General features: G+C 41.5%; 1 protein-coding gene across 1 annotated transcript in view; it reads right to left on the bottom strand.

The window, feature by feature from the left end:
- Positions 1–1,935: 1,935 nt before the first annotated feature.
- The window catches only part of LOC134441855 (serine/threonine-protein kinase 32C-like), a 44,975-nt gene continuing 37,175 nt past the window's right edge, over positions 1,936–9,735 (bottom strand). The window contains exons 9-12 of the mRNA XM_063192271.1: positions 7,018–7,143; positions 6,428–6,556; positions 4,663–4,730; positions 1,936–3,891 (exon numbers count right to left, since the gene is read on the bottom strand). Of these exons, the coding sequence (XP_063048341.1) occupies positions 3,717–3,891; positions 4,663–4,730; positions 6,428–6,556; positions 7,018–7,143 (498 nt within the window). The 3' untranslated portion in view covers positions 1,936–3,716. The remainder of the gene's footprint in view (positions 3,892–4,662; positions 4,731–6,427; positions 6,557–7,017; positions 7,144–9,735) is intronic.

Below are 9,735 nucleotides of genomic sequence, written 5' to 3'. Positions count from 1 at the left end.
GCATGGGAAATCGATGGTGAAACTTTCATTTTACGCCGGAACTATCCCTCAACCGGTCATTAATTTTGAGAAATACCTTTTAGTTGATTGATAGGCTATCAAATTCATATAATGAATAACTAGCTGTGCCCAGACCAAATCAATCCCTAACCCTAACCTGTCAGTAAGAAATGTTTTTGGAAAAAAAAAAAATATTTGAAATAAGAAAAATCCTGAGAAAACACAAGACATTGGAAACAGAGCTGTGGGAGAGAGCACTTCCGTGTGTCCATCATGGAAAACAATTCCGTATCCAGTGGTTTAGGACCAACAAAATGCCGTGAACTGGCTTTTGAATTTGCCACAATGAATAACATCCTCGTCCCTGAAAACTGGACCAGGAAAGAATGTGAAGGTAAGCCAGGGCATGCTAGAGATAACATGTTTCAGTAGGTAATTGAGGCCAGCTGTAGGTTAGATGAGGCCAACTTATCTCAGCCTACCACAAAGCTAAATATTGTTATAATAAATTATTATAATATCAATTGTCTATCCAGGAGAGGATTGGTTTTCAAGTTTTTTGAAACAGCACCACCTTTCAGTGCGAACCCCGGAGGCAACATCACTGGGGAGGGTCACAGTCACAGTCGTCAATAGGACGACAATGGGGGAGTTTTTTGGCAACCTGGCTGCTGTGATGGACAGGTGACAGGATAAATTCTTCAATTACAATCATGCAGGCTTTAGCTGCGAGATGTTGCTTTGATTCTGACTAAGCTGCATTGCTTCTATTCTTTAACAGGCACTCCTTTCCCCCACACATGATGTTCAATGTGGTTGAGACAGGTGTCTTCGCCGTCCAAAAGCCCCGGCAGGTAAGCTGCGCTTCAGTAGATAACATCAGGCTGAGGATATTGGGTTGTTCGTGATAATGAAAATAGTTATTGCTTAATTACGGCAGACTGATGAAATACATTAATAATAATAATAATATGTCACAGGGGTGACTAGGACAAGTGGGGGAGGGAACAAAAAAAAAGAAAGGAACTTGTTTCTCGTGGGGATATATTAAGTGACGGACACCTGGACGTAAACAGAACTAGTTTTGGTTGTTTTCATTTGGTGCGCAGACTTTTAATTATGGGACAATTGGATGCATGTGGCAGGTGGCAGAGAGAGGGAAGGTGATTGGTGCGAAATGGACAAGTGAGTGTTTTTAATGACGGACGTGAAACGGAGCGACAGACTGGACGGGGGAGAGAGAAGACACCGACAGGAGAGAAACTGCGGAGGGCTCCGGAGAGGTGGCTGCGGCCGAGCAACTGTGCAGGAGGGGGTCGTGGGGAGGCTCTACCGGTATCCAGACAGAACCAAGCAACGGTGTGGTACGCGAAGATGATCCTATGGATCCGGACGCATGTGTTGTGGTGTACAGTGTTCTCCTCAGGGTGGTAGTTGGTTAAATGGGGGCGCCGTCTAGAAATACGTGCGCCCCCTACCTGTGACAATTACAAACACACACGCTTGTCACGCTCCTAAGCCAAAGGTTGATGCTCTTAAATAGCCTACTAATAGTGTTGTTATAGGGGAAATTAGTGGACATAAGCAAAATTCAATTGCAATACCAACAGTAGCCTACTGATTGTACATATCACTGAATATAAACGTTCTATTTGATACCGGTGGTGACAGAGACAGGGAAAAAACAAGTGGGCTCAGTCACATCTGCTGAAAGAGGTGAGCTGGTTACGGTGGTGTGTGCCGTAAATGCTGCTGGGAATGCCATTCCACCAATGATCATCTTCCCTCTCTCTCTAGGTCGTCCCCAGGGTCCGAGAGGTTCATGATTGAAGCACCAGCAGGTACCCAATATCCAGAAGTTGCTTTGTTTAAATGTGTCAGCTATGTGTAATGTATTGTATTGTAATGCATTGTTTTGTAATGCAGGACCAAAAGGCACATCCAGCCGGACAGGTTGGATGAATGAGGATATCTGGCCTGATTTCCTGGACCATCTCATCGCACACGCAAAGTGCAGTCCAAACAATGCTGGCCTTCTCATCCTGGACAGCCTGAAAATGGCAGAAGGAATGGGCTGATATTGCTTACACTTCCACCCCACACCTCTCATCGCTTACAGCCAATTGATGTGGCTGTGTATGGTCCATTCAAGGCCCAATACAGCAAGGCACTTGATGGGTGGATGAGGTGAAACCCTGGGAAAACCGTGTCAACATATCAAGTGCCAGGGCTTGTGAAAGAGGCCTTCTTGTCAGCTCTAACACCTCTCAACATCACATCAAGGTTCAGGTCCACCGGGATGTTCCCATTCAATAGTGGTGTCTTCACAGAAGATGCATTTCATGCATCTATGGTGTCATGGTAGGGACACATACACGCAAATTTGCGAACTTTGCCGGTCATTCCTATGAGAGAGGCGAAGGCAGGCGAAAGCAAGCAAACAGGAGCGAAGCGAAGCGAAATTTAATGTTTATGTTAACATTAATGTTTAATGAAAGTTTAATGTTATGCAAATGAGGAGCGAATTCGCCTGCCACGGCCCAATCAAATCAACAACAGAACTGTTCCATTCCATTTGATTCGCCGCGACGACCTGATGACGGTTGGATTTCGCCTCTCTTCGCTTTGCTCGCTTCGTCTCCCATGTGTCCCTACCGTCAGATAGGCCAAACCCAATGATGGAGTAAACATCCACATCTGTGCCTACAGTGTGCTGTTTGTCAATGCCATTATTTCACCATGCCCCTTTCCATCAGAAAAATCAGTGAAGCATAAAAAAGAAGTTATAACACCTGCATTGCTTTATTTCAGTTTTCAAACATTCATCAAAAGCCTCCTATGACTTAGCAAATCCGTAGTATAATAAACAAGGTATTGCTTTCCTAGAATATTAAAGAATTATGCCATTATCACCAAAATGTGAAGCCTTGATACTCCAAGATAATGACCAACAAGGGAGAAAAATCAACTCTTAATGTATGGCATCTTATGGTCTTTGTACACAGCCAAACCTACGCAAGAGCAGGATCGAGGTGTTTAATGCAAATGTTATCTATTCTTAATAATTCCTCACAATTAAAGTACATAACCATAAACGCTACAATTATACTGTCAGGTACAGGCAGGCACAAGTCTTCCCCATCTACACTGATTGTTCAAAAGGTGAAGCTCAAGGTACTTATTAAACAAACACTGTATAAGACTGAAAGGAAAATTAACTCTTTAATTACTTAGTAGGAACATAGACGGCATGCATGTAAATTAGATGAGGTTTGTTTCTATACTTCTGTGGTAAATTATACTTCAATAAACAGTGATGAGAGCGCTGATAAAATCTCGTGCAAAGTCCTGGAAGAAATCATGAGGCTGAAACAACTAACAAAGCTAAAACAACTGTTAAGCATCTTATAATAACACAACTATTGATACATGGATTCCATCCACACCTTAAAGATGCACTAAAACTTAAATACATCATGCTGCCTAGATGGTGGCACCCTGCATAGCACTCTATGGTTATGAATACACACCGATCTATTTTGCATAGAAATTCTACCTTACTGTTGTCATAACATGGCAAATGCTACTGAGAGAGAGGGCAATGACATGATATGTTAGTGTGCTCTTTCCTCTTCAGAGGATGAGGTGAGGTTGCCTTGGGCATAGAAAACGCAAAACAAAATGCAAAGGCTGAGGTGGTGAACGGTGCAAAAAGGTTAGCAGCTTCCAGTGGAGGAACAGACTGATCCACACAGGTTGAGTTTGGACCTCTCTGACTCCGGCTCCTGTTCTGTATCTTCATTCTCTGTGGCTGCTACATCAAGATCCTCATTAGGGTCCGTCTCACCTTCTGCCCCATACTCTGACATACCCTCTTGTCTCTTCCTCAACCTGAAGGGAAAGCCATTACACGTATTAGGTGAACAGAACAAGTACTAATATTGTACCTACGTGTATTGCCATGTATAGTAGTAATATGGTAACATGCATGCATTCATACGTACATAACACATTCCTTTTACCCTACATTTTATTTCGAAAGCCAAACTAAAGAAAAATTGTGGATTTTTAAAAATCTATTGCCATCCATTCCTTAATCTTAATAGGGGTGGGAGTTTAAAAAGCTATGCTTCATCCCATTCCTTTTCAGATGCACTTAGGGGGTTAAAGTTGAATTCTTTTCCCCTTTGCTGGAATTGATTGTCTTTTGTTTTTTTGTTTTTTCTTGGAGATTGTTGTTTTCTACTCGTGACATCTGAAATAAATTCATTATCATCATCATCATCATCAATCTCCTTGCTCTCGTTGCTAGTAACCGTATAGGACGGTGTTCACACATTGCCATGTTCAACACAAAGGCGATTTGCCTGGCTCTCGCCAGACCCTCGTGTGAGCTAACGAAGTTGAGTTAGTTTTCAAGGGGGCTCAGTTACTCATACTAGCAAGGGCAGCACACTTCACCTTGTGAAATGGTCAATATCACTAAGGAAGCAACACATTCCACATATGTTTCTTCTTGTGAAGTCTTGAACTTTAAAATACTTTTCTAGTACTATTAGTCAAAAGACATGCGTGCATGAATAAACGGAGCAATAAGATGAATGAAAAAAGAAAGAAAAACAAGAGGAGACCGAACAGAAAGTGTGCATTGAGTTTCCATACTTCTCCCGATTGAAGATCATAAATTCTTGCTGCACAACTTCAAGGCACTCCTGAAGATATTCATTCTCCTGGGCAAACAGCAAAGAAAATATAGTTTATGAGGGAGAGAAAATGGGTAAGGTGAAGATGGGAAGAAAAGCAGAGAAAAGGGATGGATAGAGAGGAGGATCAATAGAAAGAGAAAGAAAATCAGGAGCAGAGAGATGAGTAGGAAGAGAATGAGAAGGGTAGAGAGTAATGCAATTAGAGTAATGCAAACAGGAAGGCATGCAGTGTATGTACGTTCACATTGTAAATGAGTTCAAGTACAGCCCTTTTAATACTGTGGGTCAATATGTATCTAAAGTTGAATAAGTATTATGCAGCATTAATATGTAGAAATATAAAAGAAGATTGTCAGACAACTGAAGAAAAAATTTGTAAAAATAGGCAGGCCAACTGTAATTATTGATTTAATTACAAAATCACTTGCACCTTTTCATTGTATTTGTCCTAAATTACGTACGTTTATGCATTTATTGATATTATTACATGGTCCCTTGTGGTTCTTTATTCTGTAGAATGCGCTGTTCACTTGAATGCCCCCCCTTATGTTCGCACATGATTTTCCTGAACAACAGACTAGTGAATTCAATATCAGACCACTGTGTCATTTTTGCTCAGTAATTCATACCATTCCGCAAGTAAACCGGCCATTTCTTGCTCAAAATTCATTAATGTCGGTGTGCAACACAATTTGTGTTACCAAGTTTGGCAGTCAAGGAACTATGCTGTGAAAGTCATTTTAATTAACTTGATTTTAATTGTATTAAATTGAGTTCCACAACATAGTTCCTAGCATGGGCACTGCAAGGGGGGGAGGTGTACAGTTGTTACAGATTCTAAGGGCCCAAGCACTCACAGCACTGACAGGGGCCCTCCAGGGGGCCCAAAATTCGAATCTTTCATGGGGCCCAAAATTTCTGGCGGCGCCCCTGGTGGGGATTAAGTGAAATCTTAACCACAGAGTGGTGGGCAAATGTGAAAGCAACCGACAGCATCAGTTGAAACTAATGTGCGGGAAATTAGCGCAGATTTGACAAACAACCTGTAGCCTACGTTGGGGATGCTGCCATCATCATCCATTGAAGTATCATGTTTGCGCAGGAGAGCGGTGCTTTTTACAAGCAGTGCCTATTTTACAATTATCCCTCACACAGCAATGCAACAACACGAAGAAGCCTAATGGCTAGGACAAGAGATTGTTTTGTTCTCATAATATCACTAAGAGTTTTACCCTTGACACGAAATTAATGCTTATCGGACGTCTAAATTAGACTGATGTCAGCGTGCTGCTGATAGACAGCGCACCATTTCAAACTCGTCAATCTGGTCACGTTCGGTTTAAGTCCGACAGAAAACTTGGATGCAGAAAATGAACAGCGATTTGACGAGACAGCTGCAGGTTAGATATTGCCGGCCCATCACTAAAGCATTTTGGATGACCTGCACATTGCACAGCCTATGGTTACCTGACTGACACCGACTACCAATAAGGTCTGTGAGTGCAATGGAATTGCGTCGCGGGGGGGTTCTATGCTTTGTTGGTGTACTCAGTGACTTCACTCCTTTGAGACCTTTTATTATTCTTTGACTTGTAGCTCATACAGAATTTTACTTCACTTTCTCTTAAAACTCAGAAAACCTACAACGGTTTGTGAAACTACTCCCTCTTGTGGCTGACTTTGGAAAGGGTCACTTGTGTGCTGGAGAAGGTGGCACTCACTGATTGTGAGTCTTTGCTATTGTCCCGTGATCTGTGTTTCGCAAGACGTTTCTTTTTCTTGTGCAGAGGCTGGGACTCCAAAATCATCTCCTCAAGTTCAAACGTTGGATCACAATGCAGGCGACCTTTCTGCAGTGCAGAAACACACGCAAGGGCATGCATATTGGTCAGGCGTACACACACAAACATACACACACACCCACACAATATGAGCAGGTGAAAATCTGATGTATCACACTGTTTAAACATTACAAATAGTGATATATGCAAATACATACTGTTTCAGTTACATAAAGAAATAATAATATAATATTAAACCATTTTGACAGGGAGGTCTGTGTGTTTTTGTCTATTATTTCTATTCTTCTAAAAGGAAGACGCAGCTCTGTCCAGTCTAAACTTGCCTTGCTTTTCACATTACTGGTTAAAGTCAAGGAATATTCTTGGGGTGAAATCCCCCAAGTGGTGTAGACTTCACTTGGTAACAGGATGGAAAAAATCTCTCTACAAATTTATGAAGTTATGAGTTTGATATGTGCATACTTAATAGCACTGTATCATTTGGAGAGAATGTTCAAGTGTTTGCTTACATTGGGAACAAAGCCTGCAATCACACTCTTGTCGTACACAGCATCCCAGTTAACATCTGAGAGGTATGGAGCGGTCTGTATGAGGGCCAGGCTGGCAAAGCGATGCTCTGGGTTCACCGTCAGCAGCTGGAAGAAAAAGGATGATAACACTGTAAGTGTACCTACAAATATTGTTATGTAATTGCACTGCACGTACCTAACCCTAATCCAAGGTATAGTGCAAGTTAATAATGTGCAGTGTTGCCAAAATTATTATTTTTGGGAGGAAATCATTGTACAAGACCCAATTTGTTGTTTCAAGGCATCTAAATGAACTGAATGACAGTCTGAAATTAGTATCGTACATAGTGGGTTTTTTTATCGTACAGAGGACAAAATGGACAAAATTATGGTACAAATACCATCATTATCGTACATCTGGCAACATTGATAATGTGACACGCTGTTTCATACTTTGCTACACTGGTGTAACAGGAACCTTAAAATTAACTGTATCCAAAAAGACAAACATCATCAATTCTAGTACTATCAAAATGAATGGAGCCAAAACAAAGGCAACAAGGGACCGAAACAACCAGTGTAACATGTGCATGTACTCTTTTCTCTGCATTTATTGTCAGCAGTGTTGGGCCAGTTACGAAAGTTTTGAAAAAAGTTTGTAGCCGAGTTATTCCGCTAGGAAAGTAGCTAGTTACCAGGAAACGTAGCCGTTGCATTGAACATACAATAATTTGAACTTACAATAACAGAGTATTCATCCTTGTTCTGCGATAAAACATCAGGGCTCTTCAGTGCCCACATTTCCCACCCATTTTCAAGCAAAATTTGCGGAATGCGAACGGCAAAAAGAAAACACTCAAATTTGTGCAAGGGCTTCTTGCTAACTGACATGGTCAGTTGGTTCAGCTCAAGATAATGGAAAAAAAGGAGGCGCCTCCAAGGCTTGTGTGAAAAAGTGTATTGAAGCCGAAATTTAACGACAGAAGTCTAAGGTTAACTGGAGAAACAGACGTTTCGGAGCTAGTCCATGGAGACATTGAGAATGGACTTGCTCCGAAACGTCTGTTTCTCCAGTTAACCTTAGACCTCTGTCGTTAAATTTCGGCTTCAATACACTTTTTCACACAAGCCTTGTGTGCGCCTCCTTTTTTCCATTATCTTGAGTGATTACTACTTTTTGGGAGTGCGCGCACCAAGCAATACACGGGTGTTAGGTGCAGACGCAGACGCCGACCTTTGTTGGTCTTTTGTCATTCAGTTGGTTCAGCTGACAGGTTCAGCTAGCAAGGTTCCATGAAATCGTATGCAATTTGCACTGCTGCACATTTTCATGGGGACTGCAACTATACTAGACCTACTGAAATCTTGCAGGATGCATGTGGATACTGTACAACTGTACTGTAATGCTGGGTGTGTGTGTGTGAAAGCAAGTCAGTGGTCTCTTTCTCTCCCCAAACTTACCACATACAATATCCCAGTTCCAAGTGGACAGCATTTTAAATTGCATCACACCCAGTTTCTTGTTTGATTTTAGCCAGATCGTCTAAAACCGTCTACATTATAAGCCTATACTTTGATTTACACATTTCCGTGGACGGCAAGCTTGCTGCTAAAGCAGCGCCATTAGGTATGTGTGTAAAGGCCCCTGCGCATTACATGCGGTAATACGAATCCGGTTTGACCGTTAACCATTCATTGTCTATGGATAACCGCATTCCGTATGCGGTTGGGGTCTGGACCGACGATGCAGAAGAAAGTCCACATCCGAGAGCCTCCGCATACGTTCAAATATTTCAAGTCGTCCGGAAAATACCGTGCGGTAAAGAGAGCTGTTGCTATAGTGATGATAAACACTTTAGGATTTCTCCGCGGATCTTCTAAAATATTAATAGATAGATATCAAAATTATGCCGTTTTAAACTGTTAAAAACAGGGATAATGTCCAAACTTGATCATTATGTAATCCACACTAGATAAGAAAACAAGCAGTTATGATTTGATACGAAACTAGAAATGCATTCTCACAGAAAATGCTGGAAGCGGGCTTGCCTTTTGGGGCAGAGATGAAACAAAGTACTATTGAGAAAACAAAGCTAAAAGAAATCTTGGAAAAACTCCATCCACCCAGTCAGAAGTTATGGGCCAAACAATTCAGCCATCTTGGATTCAGCCATCTTGAAAGTGTTGTAGCTCTGCGTTTTGGGGATATACTAAATGACATACATGGTATTTTAAGTTGGCTAAGGAACACTGCATATGATATAATTTTGAAAATCAACATGGCTTCGAGCGGGATTCGAACTCACAACCTCCATATCTGTAATCCAACCCCTTTGCCATTGATATTAAATGACATACAATACATGATATTTGAAGTTGGCTAAGGAACACTGCATATGATATCATTTTGAAAATCAACATGGCTTCGACTGGGGTTCGAACCTCCAACCCCCATATCCCTAATTCAGCACATTTGCCATTCATACTAAATGACATACATGGCATTTTAAGTTGGCCAAGGAACACTGCATATGATATAATTTTGAAAGTCAACATGGCTTTGACTGGGATTCGAACCCCCAACCTCCATATCTGTAATCCAGCACATTTGCCATGCATACTAAATGACATACATGGCATTTTAAGTTGGCCAAGGAACACTGCATATGATGTAATTTTGAAAATCAACATGGCTTTGACTGGGTTTCGAATCCCCAA

This window comes from Engraulis encrasicolus, chromosome 24 (assembly GCF_034702125.1).
Source record: "Engraulis encrasicolus isolate BLACKSEA-1 chromosome 24, IST_EnEncr_1.0, whole genome shotgun sequence".
In the NCBI taxonomy this organism is placed as follows: Eukaryota; Metazoa; Chordata; class Actinopteri; order Clupeiformes; family Engraulidae; genus Engraulis; species Engraulis encrasicolus.
This window is presented reverse-complemented; position numbering and strand designations above follow the sequence as displayed.